This window comes from Ambystoma mexicanum, chromosome 5p (assembly GCF_040938575.1).
Source record: "Ambystoma mexicanum isolate Mex_15411 chromosome 5p, UKY_AmexF1_1, whole genome shotgun sequence".
NCBI lineage: Eukaryota > Metazoa > Chordata > Amphibia > Caudata > Ambystomatidae > Ambystoma > Ambystoma mexicanum.
In genome coordinates, this window is record NC_090930.1 from 506468957 (window position 1) to 506492480 (window position 23524).

General features: G+C 43.7%; 1 protein-coding gene across 1 annotated transcript in view; it reads left to right on the forward strand.

Annotated features, from left to right (window-relative positions):
- LOC138481050 (sodium/hydrogen exchanger 2-like) overlaps window positions 1–23524 on the forward strand; it is a 1286045-nt gene that overhangs the window by 570711 nt on the left and 691810 nt on the right. Inside the window, exon 5 of the mRNA XM_069612916.1 lies at window positions 13188–13384. Within this exon, the coding sequence (XP_069469017.1) occupies window positions 13188–13384 (197 nt within the window). The remainder of the gene's footprint in view (window positions 1–13187; window positions 13385–23524) is intronic.

Consider the following 23524-nt stretch of genomic DNA (forward strand, 5'->3'; position numbering starts at 1 on the left):
AAGTGACAGTGAATTTCACAGTGGCGTTGGGCTCCCATGAGCTGTGTGAGCAGTCTGTAGTCAATACTGTGTAGACATCCCTAGTGGATATTGTTGTTGTATTGTACAATGCATGGTGTATTGATATGTGCTTGTGCATACATGTCTTCCTCCTAATCTGCAGGTTCCTTCCTCATGTCTTCACAAGGCCGTCTACTTTGCAGATATAGTTCATGTTGTATGCAGTACAATGAGCCATTTGCGTGGCAGCAACACTCTTTTGATGACACAGCATTGGTGGTGTTTGGGTAGGTAGGGATGCACACAATGTAACACTTTCAGGTGACCAATCTCAGGATGGTATGGTTGTGACAGTTGAGTGTCCCTTATGTCATCATCATTGATTGTCAGCTGGTATGTGCCAGGGCTCTGTGCACGCCACAGGGGTGTGATTTTATGTGACGTAATTAGCCACCAGCTGCGTACGGGCTGCCTCACCACGTGCCCTTTCCCCTCCCATGCGCAGCGGGCGTGCATATGGTTGGGGATGTGGGGGCACCACCATGTCCACCGGCAGACCCCGGCGTGTTGCAACATTGTGCAGGACACATGCTGCCACTATGATCCTGCACACTACTGGGGAGGCATATAACAGCTGCCCACCAGAGTGGTCAAGGGAGCAAAAGCGTGACTTGAGCACTCCGAATGTGCGCTCCACTATGCCCCGGGTTGCAATATGGGCTGTGTTGTATCTTACCTCGGGTGGCGTGGTGGGGTTCCGAATTGGTGTCATCATGTGGTGCTCAGAGGGTAGGCACTGTCCCCTGGGGAGGTGGTGATGGGTATCATTAGTTGGGTTGTGACATTACTCAGTATCTGACATGCATGCATGTGCAGTGGCATTTATACTCACCAAGCAGCCATGTATCGCCATGCCGCCCAGCTTCTAGGTCCCGGTTTAGGGTTGACATTCTGTAAATGAAACTGTCGTGGGTGGACCCTGGATAGTTGGCATATACTGAGGTGATGATTCCCTTGGCATCACATACTACCTGCACGTTGATGGAATGCCAGTGCTTGCGGTTTCTATAGATGTGCTCAGATGCCCTGGGGGGACATAGAGCCAAATGGGTGCAATCAATGGCACCTAGCACTTTGGGGAATTGTGCCACCCCGTAGAAATCCTGGACGGCAGCCTGCCTTTCTGCAGGTGTTCTGGGCAGGTATATGTGCCTGCGGACTGATGGGCGTGCAGTCATGATGGCCAGCACCTGGTGTAGGCAGCATGACTGCGTGGCCTGTGACCCCCCCCACTATAGCACTGTTACGCTCACCTGGCTCCCACAGAGGCGTCGATCTGAACTGGACAGCTGCGGTCTCCACCAATGTGACGCGTAGGGCCGAGATGACAGACTGGACTGGCCCACCTAACTTCGTCTGCTTGGCCCGTAGGAATATTCTTCTGATGGTTTGAAAAGATGAGCTCTCCATCCTGCATTGAGCGCAGGGGCGCGTAGATAACCAGTTGCTTCACTGGCTCAAAGGAATTGGTGAGTTCCAGAACAATATTGACTCAGAGATTCCCGGCAAGACGCCGTAAGTATGTAGTTCATAAGAGTTCAAATGCCTGACTTTCACTCTTGTCCGATTCCTTGCAGGTTGCAGCTTGACCCTAGTGAAGAGTTCCTCGTGGCAACCGGTAATATTCTGGTAAGGATTTGTATTATCCAACACAGTTCGATAAAATAATGTCAATATGTAACCTGTTGCTTTCTCCCCTATTCAGGTGCTGAGAGAAAGTATGAAGTCTCGGGGAATAATACCTCCGGCGGTAAAATCAGGTAAGTCTATTGTGGTGAGGGGGGTTCCCCTTGTTAGTCCCTTTGTTTCACCTTGCTGTCCTTTTGTTTCCCCTTAAGGGCCGGGGTTCGGCGAAGATGCAGTGGAAGCTGCACCGACCCGTGAAGAGGAATGGTACACCCGGTGGTAAAACCAGGTAAGTCTATGGAAGGTAACTAATATTCCTCTGTGTATTCCCTTGGCTCACCTTGCTGTTCTTGTCTTCTCCTTAGGTGCCGGAGTGCGGCGGGAACATGCAGGAGGATGAACTTCTTTCTTCCAGCTCGAAGGCGCGATGGATCGGGAATTCAGGTAAGGATCAAAGGTATTGCTCTTGTTCTAACCTTTTCTCCTTCTTTCTCCCTTTTTCTAGGTGCTCCAAACTCGAGGCGGGCGTGGCAGAAGGCTGGATGCAGACTTGCAGGCACGGTGAGCGTTACGCTGCTGGATACAGAATAACGCGAAGCGTGTGCTGCTATTCGGTCGTGGTTTAAATAGCCTCCAAAGTAGTCCCAGGTAAGTATTTCTCCCCAGCCCCACCTGAGTAAAAAAATAGTCCCTAGGTAAAGTAGTCCCTTCCAAGCGTCATTTGGCTTGGAGCTCTTGCATCATGGTCTGCATCAGGTAAGTTTGCAGCATGGTCTGCATCAGGTAGGTTTTAATCTATGAGCCTGGCGCCTATGGCGCCAGCCAGGACTGACTCTCCATATGGGCCTGGCACCATAGGTGCCAGGACTGCACCCAAATAGCCCCTAGCAGGGGTTGTTGGGCTTGCTTGGGATAACTTGATGCCTGCTTCTGGGGTTGCTGGTCTGGGTCCCTGGGTGTAGGCATCATGACAAGCACTTGTCCACTGAAATGATCCAGTGGCCAAGAAGTGCAGTACATTGAGGACCTTCTCCAGGGGGCTGAGTGCTTGGGAGCACAGGGTGGGTGATGTGAGGACATCCTCCCACTCACTCACCAGGTCGAGTATTATGTGAGGTGGAAACCTGTACCTCCCATACACCTGGTCATCAGGCATCCCAAAAAGGCTGGTTCTGGGTGTAAAAATGTTGGGCCTGACTATCCTCCTCCTCCTGCGGTATCCCACGACCACTGCTGCTGGGAACAGTATATTCATCTTGGCGTCTGAGCTGTTGTTTGCATGAACTTTTATGCTGCACGGGTCCACGTACGCCTGCTTCATGCTGGCGTACGTGTTTCCGGATTAGCGCGTCTTTTTTGGCGCACACATTAGCCCCGTTCGATTCCATGAATATGTGTTGTAGACGCGCGTGTGGGCCTTCTGCGCATTTGCCTCCTGTACTTCCCCTGTGATGCCCACATTTTCACGCGTTGTTGCCCATTCCGCGTGTCCTGCCCCCTGTTCCGCCTACTTTTGTTGTGTGCGCTGCGCTATGTGCGCTTTCACTGTGCGCTTAGCGAACGCTGTTTGGAGACGTGTGCGCCAGCGTTTGCCACGCAGAATTTTAGTGCACATCCAGGGATTTACATGCGTACGGACTTCCATGAATCGCTGTGCGCGGGTTTCGCTGCGATTTTCGCACTTGCACTGCGATTCTCACGCTTTCGCACGCTTGTGCCAGAAATTTCAGCGCACATTAATTCCCTGAATTGGCCTGTACATTTATCAAGAATTAAATATTCAACACCAGCACTGGGTAATGCACTTTATCCCACATGGAAAACAAGTTGTTCCTCAAATACACCCATCTTTTTATAACTCATACTAAATTGTGCAGGTCGGTGAAACAAAACATAGGGTAAGGCGATATGTGATTCCCTTTCCTGTGTAGAACTGCTTGATAGCACCATAATATATAGAGTTTCTGTCATTCCTTGGTTACCCCAAAGAATTAAAGGACAAGAAAATAAAATGTTCATTTGAAACTGAAATGCATATATGCCTCCTGACTGAAACAGATGTCTTTCTACATGTCGGTACATTAAATATGACTGCTATAATATAATAACATTTATACAAGAATGCAGAGGCAAGTACTGAATTTAAAGGAAAAAAATGTGAGCTGACGCCTGTGTGCAGCATCTGAAAAAGACAAGTGTGAAGAAATGTGTGATGTTTTCAGACTAGCTACAAGAGCATATGTCCAAAGTAAATGACAAGGCCAAGAATATAAGTTCATTCAGTACCAAAATGTATCCAGCAACCTATTCTTAAATGGGAAACAGTCCAATCTGGGATGAAAAGCACATCATTTAATAGGAGAGTCAAAATCGAATTGAGGCTGGCTGGTATTTGTTTTCCTTCTTTACAGGACTGGGAAACAGATTGTATATAAAACCATACAGAGATATTAAAAACATAAGTCTTTGTTAAGACTTTGATTGCTAATAAAATATTACAGTGTTGCCCTGTTTGAAATGACAATTGCAACATGAGAAATAAAATTAAGTTTAAAGGCTGCATTTATCTGAGTATAGCCAGCAGCATGGCTGTGACAGCCAAATTACATCTGAGTATAGCCAGCAGCATGGCCGTGACAGCCAAATTACATTCGTCCCTGATTAATTACAGGAGGGTTGGTGGCTTGCTTTCCTATGACAAAAGTGTAAACACTGGCTTTAAAGTTCGAACATGAAATCTTTTGACACTGCTTACGCCAAAAGGACCAAATGTTTTGCTTGTGTTCTCATAAATATGCCTTGCAGAGGGTGACAAATGCCCTATAAATACAAGAAAATGCTGTGGGAAGTGGTCTTCTTTCCACGAAATTAAATCTCTCATCAGCCAGATAATTCCAGGGGGATGCAATTCACAACTTTGAGTCTGACTAAAGTGGCAGAAAGTGGTGGTTTTTACTCAAAGGCAAGGGAGCTGGGTCAGCAACTGGATTTCAAAGGACTTTTGCCATGACAACCTATCTTTTGAAAATCACATTTGGAATCACATTTCTTGTTGTGGTGTTTGTAATGTCAATTGTTCATGTTGAAAAGCTCTATCAGCTGAATGTAGAACAATGTTTAATTATGCATATTAGGTGAACATTGAGATTTCTGCACAGAAACGGCATGCATTAATGATTCATATATCAACAAACCGGTTATTCTGAGATGGACAAATATTTTTTGTATGAAAGTATCAGAGATCAAAATGTTAAAATCTGTAACCCGTACATCACATGTCGTTCTGAGATGAACATTGCCATATTTGATTTTCCTGAGTGACAGCAATCTGATTAACTGATTAGCAACATGATCACATGTGAGGAAGATGATGTTTCAGAAAATTACATGTGTTTAATGTATAAATCTCCAAGATACCAAAAAATAGCTAAGGACTGGTACTTTATCATGAGGCACAATACCTTCTACAGTTGTTTTGGTCCGAAAATAGATTTAAAAGGCTTTGAACAAATCACTAGGAGCAGCTATTTATCAGAAACTATATCACTTGATCATTAATTTCAGCTAGTTTCCCTGTTTTTAACATTCTTCATCAGTGGTCTCAATAATGAGGATGACATTTATTTCTGACTCCGCTCCAATTTATTTGAAACTTGCGGTTGTCTATGAAAACTCGGGTGACCTTCTAGATCTGTGGGCCCTCTGGATGATTCCCACCTTGAGATACACCAACATGAATTTTTCATGAGTTCCGTTCTCACTAGCTTTTTTCTTTTTCTGTTTTACTGTCTCTAATGTGTATGAATTTTGTGTATGTTGATTGCACGTAACGTAATGGGTATATATGGCTATTGTGATTGAGTTATTGTATGTGCACACTACATGTGGCGTTAACAGAATGGAATATGTGGTATGAGCTACATATTGTGGCTCTTTTAGATACATTATATATTTTGTGACAAAGGGTCGGGAGGATAGCTCAGGGGCAATGTGTTTGTCTTGGAAGCAAGACAACGCATAACAACACAGGTTGAAATTCCTGGTCTTGTGCTTAGAAAACAGTCTCCTGTATTAGAAGCATTATACAAGAGCAATTCAAATAAAAAGAACAATTAAAAATAACCACTTGCCGTGGAGTTTAGAGATTGCATCTTCATGGCTGTGACATCATTGCGGCTGACAAAGGCCCATCACCAAAGCATGTCAATGGATTGGCATACTGCGCTGCCACCACGGTTAGTCAGCTAAGTGAAAGTAAATAAGTGGGAGGACACAATGACATGTGAGTCATCAATTGTAACTGCACCCCCATACTGGGTAATGCATGGCTGCTCGAAACCAGGATCACATCCATAGAGCGACACATACAAACGTGATGCACACAAAATGCACAGTTGATGAAAATTAAAAGTTAGTTTCCAAGCTAATTAATATTAAGATCAGGGTAAACTGTAAAGATGATCTTGCACTAACAATATATACCAATAGTGTTATATGCTATCCAAATTTGATACAACTACGACAAGAACAATCCCTACCTGACAGGGATGGAAAATTAAATTTCATAAAACATGTTCCCATTGCTTATTTGAGCGCATTACATTATGCAAAGTAGAAAATCAGAGTACAATATAAAGTAAGTCATACATTCAATCATGGCAACAATAATGTATATTTAAAGAAAATGCATTTGAATACACTAACCCATGAATCAATGTAATTAATTGGTACAAAAATGAAACACGTTTTAATGAACTTCATTCCAAATAGCTAATCACACAGTCAGTATAATTAATTAGTACAAAAAGAAGTTAGAACGTTAATTATTAATGACCAATTAATCTCAATAAAAGTATATTTCAAATACAAAGACAATATGTGTATTCAGTTACTGATAAGCAGAAAAAGGGCCCAACACATGTTTCACATCATTGTATTTTAAATTCTAATACAATCCGTGAGCATATACAAGGCCGGACATTTCACATTTCAACTATTCATTGTAAGTCCTGACTCATGCTGTCCACTTCATATATTTACACCATCTTTTATTATACTTAACATCTCTTTTTGGCTCCTTGTTATTTTATAAGATTTCTGGTGTTCAAAATGACACTTATTTTGAAGATTTGGGTATAGATTTAAATTTCACATGTATTTGGCAATATTTGTTTAGTTCTTTATCCCAGAATGTTTCTAGGCTTTTGGCATTGTACGTGGTGTGTCAGCCACATGAAGAATGCAATCCCCATGTCCATACTGGGCTCCAAAAATACATCCATTCTTATCACCCTACATACCACCATACATGCATCACATGTATGAGGTGGGGTGGTGCCCATCTGTATTGATAGCTATGAAGTCATTGGATCTGCAGGCTATGGGCCAGGGTGTCGATGTGCTTTGCAATCTGGCATGGTTGTCAGCTCTCTGTAGGCAAGTGCACCTTAGTTATGGCCACATAGAGAGGGGAAAGGTCAGCACTCATGGTAGTTAATTGAAAATATCTGATGCCCACATTCTCACTTAATGCAGATGCCACATCCCTTTGGGCATCAGCAGCATTATGCGAGCCAGGTGGCTGTGGCTGCAAATCTGGACATATGTCAGTGGGCAGGCAGCCCAAATATAATGTAGGATCGAGCAGGCTACAATTCTGTTGTATACAGGGTTTGTACAGTAGCACTCCAGCAGAGTGGTGAAAGCACCTGAAGTGTGACTTGATTATGCCAAATGTGTTCTCTCTCAAAAATTCCGGAAGCATACATGGGCTGCATTATTAAGTTGTTGCCCTCGTGACACAGTGTTTTTGTAAGGAGAGTGACGGTGACTTTTCAGGGGTACCTACTATCGCCTGTGGAGAAAGGGAGTTTAAGATCAATGTTGTGTTATTGTTTATAGATGCCATTCAGCGGATGTGAGTCAAGCCTTACCTAGAAACCAGGTCTCCCCATAGACTCCATTTCATTTTCAACAGCTGTGGAATGGCTGAGTGACGGTATACAAAGCTGGCATGTGTTGCTCCAGGGTACTTAGCATTCACATTCAAGATCTTGTTGCCACTGTCACACACCATCTGCACATTTTATTTTATTTCATTTTATGTATGTATTGCCCAAACCCGAGGGTATCATGGTGTTAGGAGAGGTCAAAACATTACACAGGTAGACAATCAGGTGGGGGTGGCAGAAAGGACAGAAACAGTCAGAGACAGGGCTAGGAACAGTTAGTCGTAATTGCTGGAAAGCAAGGTTTTAACCAGCCTTCTAAAGGTCATATAGGTATGTTTGTTTCTGATGTTGGGAGGTAGAGAGATTCAGAGTGATGGAGCAGTGATACAGAAGCTTGCGTATCCAGCTCTTTTGCAGTTGAATCTGGAGGTGGAAGGAGCGAGGCTGGTAGAGGATCGTAGTGGGCCCACGTGGAGTTTCGGAACAATGCAGTTGTTGAGGTAGAGTGAGGCCTCGTTGTATATGCATCTGTGTGCGAAGGTCCGAATTTTAAACTCAATACAGGCTTTGATGGAAAGCCAGTGGACATCGTGCCTAGTAGCTGAGATGTGATCGGAGGGCTTTGTTTTGTAAGAGTTGTAGTTTGGCAATGTTTTCCGAGGATGTACCCATGTAGAGGCCATTGCAGTAATCCAATTTGCTGATGATGATTGCTCGGCCGAGGGTGAGACAGTTTTCACTGGAGAGGAATTGCCTACTCCGAGAGATGAGTTTGGTGGTGTAGGCGATAGAGGAAGCAAGGGTATTATGTGATTGTTCATGGAGAGTTCTGCATCAAGGTGGATACCTAAGGTTTGACATGTTTTGAAACTGGTATCGAGGTACCATCAATAAGAAAGGAGGAGAAAGCAGGGTCTAGTACTTTGAGGCAGAAAGGGGAGCCCACAATTAGTAACTCATGTTTATAATTTTGAGGCACATGTTATGACTGGCCATCCAGAATTAGATAATACTGTACACCCTGTTTACAGTTGCTTTATCGTCGGGGTGGCTTCCTGAGAGAGGGATGAGGATTTGGGTATCATCTGTAAAGCTGGTGTAGCTAATATCAAGAGGTTGAAAAGTGGTTTTGTATAAATCTTGTATAGGGTACGGGAGAGACCTTTGTAGGATCAAGCAAGGAATATCGAGGCTTAGTACCACCAGAAATTGGATCCGCCAGTCACTAAGTCAAAAGTTATGAATATAACTTTATTATGTACAGATTCAAATATCAAAGCAGACAGCTATCTGGCTCCCAACACCTTGCAGTGTGTACCAGAAAACACTGAGGGGAGTGCGTACTGGTTATCACAAAACATGCAGTATTTATACACAGTCCTGGGCATAGCCCAGCCCATCTCCAAACTAATAGGTTACACATTTGGGTTTGTGCCCAGTTCACATAACAAATATACATTATTACTTTGTACTTTTGACATGTTGTCCCATCCTTTTCAATGGTGTTGTTGGTCCTCCAGCTTAGGTTGATCCTAGTTTCAAGAAACACATTCAATAGCTTATTGCTAAGGCACATAGTTTGAGTTTGTCTACCATTCAGTTCTTATGTTTGAATATGCCTGAGGCTATTGATGCAGACAACACTTTAAATTAAAGTTCACTTTGGCTCCAAGGTTCCTTAAACATACTGGCCCTCATTACAACCTTGGCGGAGGACCATGGTGCTATTAGCACCATGGTCCATGCCGCTAAGGTTACGATTCCGCCATGGTGGATGGCGGAATTACCGAACCATTCCAAGGTGAGTGGGGCGGTAATTCCCCATTCACCATTTGCACTTCCCCATTCCCATTTTTGCCCCCATAGGGCATAATGGGAATGAGGAAAGCGCTAATTACGGCACTGTAAATTACGGTGCCGTAATTAGCTCCAAAGTCCCTTTGCGGGTTGGATTTTTAACGCCTGCTAAAAGCAGACGTTAAGCATCAACCCGCAAAGGGACACTTGTAATCAGACGTTAAGGGTTAACGGCGCCGACGGCACCATTAAACCCTTAACGCCTGAGTTGTAATGAGGGCCACTGACAAACTTTGTTGTAGTCAGCTGTGTGGATCTTTAGTTTTTAGAGTAAGTCCTGTTTCAAGAAATATACAAAGGATTCCTTCAAAAGCACACAGCATTAGTTTACTTGGATTGTATATCACTGTTTGAGGGAGGATGAGTTTTGTAGACATAGATAACACTTTGAATGAGAGTTCATTCTGACTACAAGATCTGTTTGCACAGGACAAATAGTCTGTACTGCCAGCCCCAGTGTTGACATAGGCTCAAAGGTCGTGTCTGCTCTGGCAGCTGATAACATGGTTAATCATTACTGAACAAAGAGCAGAATATTCTAATTAACTGCAGGTTTTAATACAAATGTGAAATGGCTTAGGACAATATTCATAATCAGACAATATTTATGCGAATATGGTTTAACACCTTGGGGGACTCCTATGGGGATTGTGATGGGATTGGCAGAGGCATCACTGATCGAGACCTTGGAGGTACGTTCACTGAGGAATGATTTGATCCATGCTGTAGCTGTAGTCGAGAATTGGAAGTTCCTGCCAAGGAGGTTGTGGAGCAGCTCATGGTCCACCAGATTGAACTCCACAGAGAGGTCAAGCAGAAGGAGCAGAGCCAGGGTGCCTGAATTTTGGGTGGTGTCCAATTGAACTTTGAGGTCAAGAAGGGCTAATTTGGTGCTGTGTTTGGGCCAGAAGCCTGATTCTCTAGCAGAAGTTGTGATATTCAAGGTAGTTCTGTACTTGGTGTTAGGCCATGTGGTCCAGAATCTTAAGGAGGAAGGGCACAGAGGTGATAGGGCAGTAGTTGGTGGGGAGGGTGGGATCAAGCGAAGGCTTCTTGACGATGCGGTAACCCAGTTGTCCTTGAGACTGGAAGGGACTGTGCTGGTGATAAAGGAGGCATTGATAAAGTCAGTGATGACGGGGTTAGAGTAGTAGTGCAAAGCTTGACGATCCTAGCGGGGCAGGTGTCACCCTTGCAGTTGGATGGTTTATGTGCTTGCAAGAACGAAAATGAGGTACTCTGGGGGATGTTGGGCCTAGTGCCGACTGAGTAAGGCGGTTTAGTCGCCAGTTGTTTTATTTATTGTTTTGATCTTAATTCTCAAGGAATCAATTTTTTTGGACTGGGATGAATGTATTATTGCGCACAAGTACTTATATGCATGAGGCTCTGGACTGTTAGGGACTGAGTTTTCCAACTCTTTAAGGATGGTGAAATGTTCTTTGGTGTTCGAGCTGCCATGAGTTGTCAGAGCTGGCTATTGCCCGAATGAGAGTGTGTTTGTAGGTGTTCATGAGGTTGGTGAGGTAGTCGTGGTTGGCCGGAGTGGGATATTTCCTCCAGAGGTGTTCAAGTGCTCTTTTTTGTCTATAGAGGGAAATGAGCTCCTCCGTAAACCAAGTGTTCGTCGGCTTGTGAAGTTTGATTGTTTTAGGGAGGCATGCTGGCCCATGGCGGTAAGGAGATGGTTTAGAGGTCAGCAAGGAGTTGGGGGTCATTACAGATGGGGGCTGCAAGAGCGAGTAGTATCTGTAGCATGGGCCCTAGAGTTGATTCGGTCATCTTTTGGATGTTGCGCATCAGAGTTGGCAAGGTAGATGGGATAAGATTGGTCATCTGGTCGGGGAGTGAGATATGGAACTCTATCAAAGAGTGACCCGACCAGGACACAGGGTTGATGGCTGTGATGTCAATGAGCATTTTAGTCGATAGGAGCCAGTCCAGAATTTGCCCTTTATAGTGAGTCGGGGCAGAGACATATGTTTGAGGATATTCATTTCGGCAAGTGATTTAGTGAAGGCATTGGCTTTGGCGTCAGAAGGGTAATTTTATCCAGGTGGACATCTCCAAGTATGACACATTTTGTGTGTTCGGTTTCATAAGGGAGGTAAGTAGTAAAATTAAATCCAGCTATGAGAGTTGGGTTGACAATATAGGAGCAATATATTGTCTTTGGGTTGATTGCAAGTTTTGTAAGGAGAATTTCATATATTATATACACTAACCAGCCACAAGCCATGGTCTTCAACACAATACTAGCCAGTGGCCACGACCTTTGGCTGTCCAGACTGTATATTCTATCATATTAATGGGCACTAGGTATGGCCTTTAGCACTGGCCACTGATTATAGTTCTCAACAATGCCCACTATATATGTTAAAACAATGATGGGCTACAAGACATGGCTTTTAACCATGCACATTGTTATTTTTTAACACTAACCAACCACTAGCTATGGCCTTTGGTGCTGGCCAGTGACCCCAGCCTTTGTCATGGCCAAGTCACAGACTAAATTGTTATTATAGTAATCAAGTTTTCATAAGCTAATTTATAAATGATGTTATGTTTAATTCCATTATTGGTGTAATTAGTTATATACAATGTAATTAATGTTATCATCAGTGATGGCATCAGTGATGTGATTTGTAATGTCAACAGTGTTATCATACACCATGTAATTAGTGATGTAATCAGTGTTGTGATCTGTGATGTCATCATTGTGGTCATAGGCTGCGCATCAGGGGTTGCGAAGTTAAGGTGGCTTTATCTGACCGTCAGGGGTTTTGGTTGTGTTAAGTTCTCACCGTAACGTCCCTGTAACTACAATTTGTTTCTTGAATTTCAAAGGTTTTGTTACAATGGGCCTCATTACAACCTTGGTGCTAAGTGCACCAACTTTACCACCATGGTGTAAACTCTGTTTACACCATGGTGGATGGCGGATTTACCGCCCCATTCCAAAGGTGAGTGGGGCGGTAAATCCCCATTTCCCATTTTCCCTTCCCCATTCCCATTTTTGCCCCATAGGGCATAATGGGAGTGGGGAAGGCGCTAATTACGCCGCCGTAAATTACGGCGGCGTAATTAGCACCATGGCAGGTTAGCGCCATGGATTTTAACGCCTGCTAAAAGCAGGCGTTAAAATCAGAATCAGGCGTTAAGGGTTAACGGTGGCGTTAACCCTTAACGCCTGAGTTGTAATGAGGCCCAATGTATTGCTTGCCTTAACGTCCCTGCAATGCTTCCAAACCACTAGCATGGTCTTCTGCCATGTGCCCACTGTCTGTTTTAAAACGCTACCAGACCACTAACCATGGCCTTTAGCCATGGCTCCTGGGCACGGCCAAACACTACCAAGCCACTAGCCATGGCCAATGGTGTATTGAGCCATTTCTAATCCTCTTTTCCAAAGCATCAAAAGCAGATTAGATGTTGATTTGCAGAACAGAGGGAAAACAGAAAGAACACACCAATTGGTCCCTGCAGCCTAACCCCCACTCACCCGCAGTTTAAATCCTTACTAAAAGATAGGTTCTTGATGTCTTGGACGAGTGAATATGATGTGCAATGAGAGTTTTACTCAGATCATTTTCCTATAAACATGTCAATATACTTCACAATTGGATGCTTTCAAACTTTGAATATGAATCCAACACTTTCTTGAGTTTATTTTCCTGTTTCTTCACATTTTAGGAGTCCTAGTGTTGACCTTCATCATAAATAAATTGCACGTGAACGCTGTGACCCGCAAGGACCAGTTCATCATTGCCTACGGAGGCCTGCGCGGTGCTATTTGCTTCTCGCTGGTATTCTTGCTCCCAGATTTTTCCAGAAAGAAGCTCTTTATTGCAGCAACAACTGTTGTTATTCTCTTCACTGTTTTCGTCCAGGTAACTGCTTCCTGTGTTCAGTTTTAAAACATATCAATTAATAATATGTGTATTGCTTTTGCTTGTAAAAAATTGTGTGTTTATGTAAATGGTAGCATACCAGGTACAGTGGCCAGGCTTTGGTCGACTGCTGGATTTCTTTGGCTTAATGCGACGACCAGACCGTTTGAGCATGAGTGATTACATAGCACTGATTTTATTGGTATGCTCATTTTTTGTTTTTTTCATACAAATTAAATGGATGCAACAGAAAATAAGTTAAGTATGGCAAAGGAACAGTCCCTTTCCATGGTTCCATCATGTGGAATGCGAAAACACGTACAGTATATGTCAGGTGTGTCAAACCTTTGGTTGGCCAGATGTTTTGAACCACAAATCCCAGCGACCATATCCAGCATAGTCAATGATAGAGGATCATGAAAGTTGTGGTCCCCTTTTTCTATTTTACCTTAACTCAAGTGTTTTGCCTTTTTATTATTTACATAAATATAATGTATTCTGTCAGATGCTGCAGCAGTGTTTCTTGCTCTCTGTCTCAATACTTTAAGTTGTTTAGCAAATATTCTTGGAGCCTTTTTGGTGCAAATTCTTTTGTTTCACAGTGTGGGAACAAGGATATGAGAACAGCAGAAGAGGAATCTAGGTATTTATTTATCAAAGAAACCTTTATTTGATGTTTCTTTTTTCTTTTTTTTAGTAGAAAGTAAATCGTACATTTAATTCAAAGCACAAGATGCAATTCTCAATCCAATGGACATCCTGCCATTTAGCAAAACAAGAATTAACAAATTACAAAAAACATATCTATTGTCAATGGAAATTACCAATCATATATTCATTCATACCAGACACATCATCAATCGCTCAGTCATACTCAATGCTAAAATCCCACAAAACACATAATTTGCCAAGTAGTATTACATAACACCATTTCTTTTGGTCAAGAAATCAGGGTACACAGTGGAGATATTCCGAACCTTGTAGTTAGGCAGTCAAAGAAATGAGACATTCTTCAAGAATAGGACTTTGTTGACCACCTCTTAGATTTTACCTCAACACGGGTAGAACATTTGGCGCTGCCCAGTGGGCTCACATTCTGCCCTTCTGAACACATTTACAAAATAGAACTGTGCAGCGATCTTGAAGCCTTCTTCATACAACTCAGATTGAAGGCATTTCTTCACAACAAACCAAGGCAGCAATGAAATTGTAAACAACTGCGATACAAACCAAGCCAGAAAACAAAACTCCAACTGGACTCCAGACAGTGGGTGCAACCCAAAACTGGATCGATACATTGAATGTTTCAGACATAGAGTAACATCTGACATACTGGACAAATGCATTAAACACTCGTATAACCTAGCACCTCTAGAAAGAAGGGCTATACAATCTCTGAACAGCAACTAGAGTATTACAACCACACCAACAGACAATATGACAATCATAATGAACACCTGTGACTGTACAGTAGGCACACAGGCAACTTTCTGACACAACAGATCTACAGGAAGACCCACAAAATATATTAAAAAACTAAACAAGATTGTAAAGAAACTTCAGAATAACTTCCAGGAACACATTTAGTGCATAGTACCAGATAACCCAATACTTAGTACTTTCCACTTGCTCCCCAAAATGCACAAAGAAAACCACCATTGATGTCCAATCATCTCTGGATCAGTCCCGCTGAATGAGAATATCACTGGCTGCGTTGCGCATATCTTGACGCCATTAGTAAGAGAGACACCCAGATACCCCTGATCTACTCAACAAACCTGATGATATGGTTGCCCCCCAAGGGGCACATTACTGGCAGCCATGCATGTGGACTCGCTCTTCACAAACATTCCCCACTTCAATGGCACTGAGCCATGTACGAATGCTTGTGGGGATCATAACCTGCTTTCTGACACTGTAGGCACGTGCATAGAATGCATCTTGACCCACAACTATTTCACATTTTGTACTGATATTTATCTCATAATGATGGGGATGGCCATGGGTACTAGAGTGGTTCCCCAGTATGCACATTGGTGCATGGCACAATTAGAGAATGATTTCCTTGGCTGTAGACCTTTGAGATACGTACAATAAATTGACAATATCCTCCTAATTTAGACTGCAAGGGAACAGGACCTCCTAAACTTCCACAGAGGGTTTAATGAATTCCACAAAAGCATCAACCTCAACTCAAACTCTTCTACTAAAAAGTAGATTTCCTCGACACTGCCATAACAATAAAAGATGACCACCTACAGACCACAGTATACCGCTAACCAACTGACCAGGTCACCTATTTGAAGAGTGGCAGCTTCCACCTGGTGGACACAAAACATTATTTAATATTAATCCAAGCGTTAAACTTGAAAATGCTTAGATATAATGGACTAGGGTAAAAACATACAAACTTTTAAATTTAATTGATTATTTATAACTCGCTTAATACTCAGAGGTTTCTAAGCACGGACCCGGGGATCGAACCTGTGTTGCCCCACGTCGTCTTGCTTTTGAGGTGACCGTGATGCCCCTGAGCTCTCCTCCTGGGATCAGACTTCATAAACCATGGATACAAAAACAGAATTCTGGGCTGCCAGATTCACAGGGCAACATGGATCCCCCAGAGAAACCTTTTAACATACAGAGGGAAATAAGCACAAACCCAGGAACCACTGACAGTCACATTGGAAGCACTCCACAAGATTTCTAAGGCTCTCAACCCATTTTGCAACAAGATGAGCGTCTGAGAGATGTTTGTTTCTGAGATAGCCCGCCTTGCTTCCAGACAATCATCCAATCTGAAGGGAAGGATGGTAAGAAGCAAACTACACACAAATAGTACAGATAATGGAACCATGCTTTTCAGAAACAAAAGATGTCTTACCTGTCAACATACCAACATTTTGGAAACAATCAAGTTACCCCGCATGGGGTAGGTCTACACAATTATTGGGCATTTTACATGAGCATCCAGCAATATTATTTACTTAATTATGTGCATGAAATGCCCCGGGTGGGGCTACTAACTAGGGGAAACTGATCAGCCCCTACATAAATACATCAACCTCCATCGTCAGAGCACAAAAGACAGCCCAGTTGGTGAGCATTTTTCAGAAGCTAATCTGACCCTAATGATCTCAAATTACTGTACTATAGGGTAGTTTCCGCACTGACAAAGCCAGGAAGACCTATGTATCAAAATGCATGAACATTTTCAATAGACTGACAGGGGGATTAAACAGACACTGTGGATTTGTGAGTCACTATCCCAACTAGCAGACTCAGTTTTTCCAACCATAGAGATTCATGGATCACTGCATCCAGAGCTGACAATTTCCATCATTCTTTCAAAGCCATTCATGGGTATCCAATTGACCCTGAACCAGCCCCACCATCTGCACCCAAACTGCCCCAGCCCAAAATCTTCCCAGAGACTTATAAGGGCCCCTGTTTCAGGTCAAATCCCACCATTTTCTCATGATTGTAATGCAACAGAATCCCCATATGGCATTGGGCTCTAACCACACTGGGCTCCAGGAGTCATTGGCCTAACCCATGACTGGTTGTGCTTCCCCAGTTTATATCTTTTACAGGCACAAGCCTCATATGTGAATGATTGTGGCACCACTGATCTTTCAAAGGAACCATCCTGACAGATCAAGTTTAAACTGGACTGTGCCTACAGTGTACCATGTAGACCTTGAAGACTACAATGTGTAGTGAGTTCAGCATCTAATGCATGCCTCTCTGAATAAAGCTACACATTAGTTACACATATAGACACAGCTAAAGAAAAACAATATTTCCAGGAGGGCCATTTTAACTGCAATGCTGTAATGCTTCAACCCAGCTTTGCCTGCGGAAGTGGTGAAATACCTCAAACCACGCAAATGAATGACTGTTTTAGCCTAATTGATGTTTCCACCTATTTTCTTTTGGACCTACTCTCTCTCTCTCTCTCTCTCTCTGTCTCTCTGTCTCTCTGTCTCTCTCCCTCCCACTCTCCCTCTCGCCATTAATTAATCTTTTATATAGAGAGTTGCTCCAAAATAAAACAAGTATATATATATATATATATATATATATATATATATATATATATATATATATATATATATATATATATATATATATTACATGGCCACGGTAGTGGCCATGTAGTTATGGTTAAGTTGCTGTTTCCATAGGAAGAGCACTTTTTGGGTGGCTTATAACTTCGCTCTCCCTGGGCGGATCCGCACCAAACTTTGCAAAAAAGGTATTTGGGTCACTCTGAATTTTTTTGCAAAGTTTGGTGAGGATTCGTCCAGGGGTGGGCAAAGTTATAGGGGGGGTCCCAAAACTTTTTTTTTTCCCCATAGACTGAATGGGAAAAAAAATTTGCTCGCGCCTACAGCCCAAACCGCTGGACGGATTTCCACCAAATTTGGACCAGGAGCAGCGGCTTGGTCCCGAAAGCGTGCTTTTGCAAATTTGGTGAAAATCTGTCCAGTAGTTTTTTTTTAAATGACCAAAAAGTAGGTAAAAAAAATTAGTGATATCTGTGTTCGGTTCGCAGACACACTTCCCTGTTCGCTCCGCGGACAGTGTCCTGATTGGCCAATCGTCTTGCGTGATGTTCGCGGACATACAACATGTTCGCTGATTGGATGGCGTGGAGCGTGAAGCACGTCAGATTTTTCGGTAGCGCCCGCCATCTTGGATTCGCGGACGTCCGCGGACAGCGCAGTGAAACTTTGTTCAAAATGTGTATTTTGTAGAGTGTGTTGGTGTGTAGGAGTGTTTGGGGAGGGTGGGAGTGTATGAGATAGGATGAAAGTTGTGTTTTTTATATGTTAGACGTTCTTTTTGTGTTCGATTTGTTTGCGGACATCACGGGTGTTCTGAAATGTTCTAAATAAACTGACTGGGGGGTGTTCTAAGGACTCAATATGTGTCTGTTTTGTTCGCAAGCAAAGTGAAACTGTTCTAAGAACACTCGCGGTGTCCGGGGAGTGTTAGTAGGGGGTGTCCTGAGGACGCTGTCCGTATTGTTCTCTGTCAAGTTGAATGTGTTCTAAGAACACCCGCGGTGTCCTGAAATGTTCACAAATAAACAAAATGGGGGTGTTCTGAAGACATTTTTGAGAACACTCCCGGTGTCCTGAAATGTTCGTAGGGGGTGTCCTGAGGAGGCTGTCCGTATTGTTCTCTGTCAAGTTGAATGTGTTCTAAGAACACCCGTGGTGTCCTGAAATGTTCGCAAATAAACAAAATGGTGGTGTTCTGAAGACGCTTCTAAGAACACTCGCGGTGTCCGGGGAGTGTTCGTAGGGTGTCCTGAGGACGCTGTCCGTATTGTTCTCTGTCAAGTTGAATGTGTTCTAAGAACACCTGCGGTGTCCTGAAATGTTCGCAAATAAACAAAATGGGGGTGTTCTGAAGATGTTTTTGAGAACACTCCCGGTGTCCTGAAATGTTCGTAGGGGGTGTCCTGAGGACGCTGTCCGTATTGTTCTCTGTCAAGTTGAATGTGTTCTAAGAACACCCGCGGTGTCCTGAAATGTTCGCAAATAAACAAAATGGGGGTGTTCTGAAGACGCTTCTAAGAACACTCGAGGTGTCCAGGGAGTGTTCGTAGGGGGTGTCCTGAGGACGCTGTCCGTATTGTTCTCTGTCCAGTTGAATGTGTCCTAAGAACACTCGCGGTGTCCTGAAATGTTCGCAAATAAACAAAATGGGGGTGTTCTGAAGACGCTTCTAAGAACACTCGCGGTGTCCGGGGAGTGTTGGTAGGGGGTGTCCTGAGGACGCTGTCCGTATTGTTCTCTGTCAAGTTGAATGTGTCCTAAGAACACTCGCGGTGTCCTGAAATGTTCGCAAATAAACAAGATGGTGGTGTTCTGAAGACGCTTCTAAGAACACTTGCGGTGTCCGGGGAGTGTTCGTAGGGGGTGTCCTGAGGACGCTGTCCGTATTGTTCTCTGTCAAGTTGAATGTGTCTTTAGAACACTCGCGGTGTCCTGAAATGTTTGCAAATAAACAAGATGGTGGTGTTCTGAAGAAGCTTCTCAGAACACTCCCGGTGTCCTGGAATGTTCGTAGGGGGTGTCCTGAGGACGCTGTCCGTATTGTTCTTTGTCAAGTTGAATATGTCCTAAGAACACTCGCGGTGTCCTGAAATGTTCGCAAATAAACAAGATGGTGGTGTTCTGAAGACGCTTCTAAGAACACTTGCGGTGTCCGGGGAGTGTTCGTAGGGGGTGTCCTGAGGACGCTGTCCGTATTGTTCTCTGCCAAGTTGAATGTGTTCTAAGAACACCCGCGGTGTCCTGAAATGTTCGCAAATAAACAAAATGGGGGTGTTCTGAAGACGTTTTTGAGAACACTCCCGGTGTCCTGGAATGTTCGTAGGGGGTGTCCTTAGGACGCTGTCCGTATTGTTCGTTGTTAAATTGAAAGTGTTCTAAGAACTATCGCGTTGTTCTGAAATGTTCGTAGGGGGTGTCCTGAAAACGGTGTCCGTATTGTTCGCTGGCAAGTTCAAAGTGTTCTAAGAACACTCACATTGTTCGCGGACATTAAAAGTTTCCCATAGATCATAGTTAAAATGTATGACTCTATGGATGTGATATGCTGCGGTGGTTGTTGCCAGGGCATAGAGTCTTGGGTGCATGGCCATTTGGCCATGCACCCAAGACTCTATGCCCTGGCAACAACCACCGCAGCATATCACATTCATATTTGCTTAGAACTTTGGGTGAAAAACAAATGTATAAGGAACAAAGGTATTAGATACTATGGATGTGATATGCTGCTATGGTTGTCCTTATTATTGTATACTTACTGTTTGGTCTAGTAATGGGAGTCCATGTTTTTCTTCTTCATTTCTGTGATCAAAGAAAATAGCATGTTAGTATTAGTATTTTGTAATGACTTATTACATTGTATAAGCAATATACTTTTATTTTTTTTCGACCCTCATATTTAGTAGAGTACAAATCAGAGTACTGTGCAATTTGCTCAGTTTCTGTATTTGTTGCTAAAATCATTGGGTCTGTGGGAAAAAAAAAATCCATGTTGGATGAAAAATAAAAACCTTTTTCTGTTATGCTACAGTTTATTTGTTTGTTTGTTTTCAGTGTTCACTTTTTGTTTCTGGCTAATGCTTTATACTTTGCTTTGTTGTATTTTTTTGGAGCAGTAACAGATTCTTCATTTGTTTTGATATTATAAAATTTTGGAGCAGTTAGATACCAATTGGTGTATTCTAACTGTCTATTTTTTAAAAATATTTGAGTGGTTTTGATTTATCTATTTGGATATTGTTAAATTTTGGGACAGTTAGATACCAATTGGCGTATTCTAACTGTGTATTTTTTGGCCTAATTTAGTGGTATTCATTTATCTGATTAGTTGTTGTAGAATCTTTGAGCTGTTAGATAGCTTTATGAGTATTCTAACAGTTTATATTATTTTAACACAAATTTATAATTTTGGGACAGTTAGATACCAATTGGCATATTCTAACTGTGTATTTTTTGGTCTAATTTAGTGGTATTCATTTATCTGATTAGTTGTCGTAGAATCTTGGAGCAGTTAGATAGCTTTTGGAGTATTCTAACAGTTTATATTTTTTTAACACAAATTTACTTAATGGTTTAAATACAGTTTATTTATCAAATTTTGGTTTTAAGAACATCAAATAAGCGTTTGTAAGATTTGCTGGTAATCTCTGCTTTAGAGTAATGGTACTATCATTACATTCAAACCATCCACATTTCTTTTTTATATATGCCGTGTAGTGCCCTGAATTGGTTGTGGCTCCTGCGTGGTAGATTATACCTATTGTTGTGAAGGTTTTCTTACCAAGTGATATTTGACTATGTGTGAATCCAGTCAGCTTGCAGTTGTTTTTGGTACCATCTGCATTGTAACGTAGAAGCATTAGTATTACGTATTTACTATGTGTTTGTATTACTAACGTGGAGCGATTATCTGAATTGCAGGTAGAGCATAATCTACCATGGTTTGCATTTTGTACAAGTTGCTGAAATGGAATGGATTCCCAATTAGGTATTGATATATATATGAAGCGTTCATTGGGAATTTCTTCTTGTGTCACATTGTTGCACAGAGTGCATGTATGTTTCCACATGTATGAAATCTGGAAGATTTCATTTATAGGTATGTTTTTGTTTTCCAGTACTAATAGTAAGTACATTAGAAATTCTTGTGGATCTTCCTGTGAGTTTATAGTGAATTTCACCATTCCAGCACAGTAGTCCAATTGTCGTCTTATTCCAAAAACACTATCAGGCCGATTCATGGAATAATTAGCGCGGCGCAAGTGGGCAAAAACGTGCGAATCGCAGTGGAATAGCGAAAATCGCAGTGCAAGTGCGAAAATCGCACGAAAAGCAGCGCACATCGATTCATGGAAGTCCGTGCGCGAGAAAACCAGCGGATGTGCGATAAAAAAGTGCGCAGCGCACGTTGGCGCACAGGCCATCTAACAGCGTGCGCCAGGTCACAGCGAAAATCGCACAGGCCACAGCGAAATTCGCACATAGCGCGGTGCACGCAACAAAAGTAGGCGGAACACGGGCGTAACACTCGGAATGGGGAACAACTTGCCAAAACGTGGGTGTCACGGGGGAAGTACAGGGCACAAGTGCGCGGAACGCCCACACGCTCGCCTGCAACACGTATTCATGGAATAGAATAGGTCAAAAAAGCGCACGCTCAAACCAGCGCACAGGCACAAACACGACCGCCACAAGAAAGCAGGCGGTAGCGTCTCTGCGGCTGTAAGAAATGTGCGCCAAAAGGTGCGCCAACAAATAGCACCTATATACTGCCATGATGAATGTCCTATACTGTGGCCCTCCAGGACAAATGACGTGCAAAGGGGTACCCACAAACACGGACACCCGCTGACAAAAAATATGTGTGCGTGTATACCGGGGTGCGCGGGAAGTCTCACACGCGATTTCATCAGGGTACGTGTATTTCAGGGGTGCGCGGGAATTTCCACACGCAATTTCAGCAGGGTACGTGTATTTCAGGGGTGCGCGGGAAGTTCCACACGCGATTTCATCAGGGTACGTGTATTTCAGGGGTGCGCGGGAATTTCCACACGCGATCTCAGCAGGGTACGTGTATTTCAGGGGTGCGCGGGAAGTTCCACACGCGATTTCATCAGGGTACGTGTATTTCAGGGGTGCGCGGGAAGTTCCACACGCGATTGGCCCAGTGCGAGCAGGGTACGTGTATTTCAGGGGTGCGCGGGAAGTTCCACACGCGATAGTCCCAGTGCGAGCAGGGTACGTGTATTTCAGGGGTGCGCGGGAAGTTCCACACGCGATTTCAGCAGGGTACGTGTATTTCAGGGGTGCGCGGGAAGTTCCACACGCGATTTCATCAGGGTACATGTATTTCAGGGGTGCGCGGGAAGTTCCACACGCGATTGGCCCAGTGCGAGCAGGGTACGTGTATTTCAGGGGTGCGCGGGAATTTCCACACGCGATTTCAGCAGGGTACGTGTATTTCAGGGGTGCGCGGGAAGTTCCACACGCGATTTCAGCAGGGTACGTGTATTTCAGGGGTGTGCGGGAAGTTCCACACGCGATTGGCCCAGTGCGAGCAGGGTACGTGTATTTCAGGGGTGCGCGTGAATTTCCACACGCGATTGGCCCAGTGCGAGCAGGGTACGTGTATTTCAGGGGTGCGCGGGAATTTCCACACGCGATTTCAGCAGGGTACGTGTATTTCAAGGGTGCGCGGGAAGTTCCACACGCGATTTCAGCAGGGTACGTGTATTTCAGGGGTGCGCGGGAAGTTCCACACGCGATTGGCCCAGTGCGAGCAGGGTACGTGTATTTCAGGGGTGCGCGGGAATTTCCACATGCGATTTCAGCAAGGTATGTGTATTTCAGGGGTGCGCGGGAAGTTCCACACGCGATTGGCCCAGTTCGAGCAGGGTACGTGTATTTCAGGGGTGTGCGGGAATTTCCACACGTGATTTCAGCAGGGTACGTGTATTTCAGAGGTGCGCGGGAAGTTCCACACGCGATTGGCCCAGTGCGAGCAAGGTATGTGTATTTCAGGGGTGCGCGGGAAGTTCCACACGCGATTTCATCAGGGTACGTGTATTGCAGG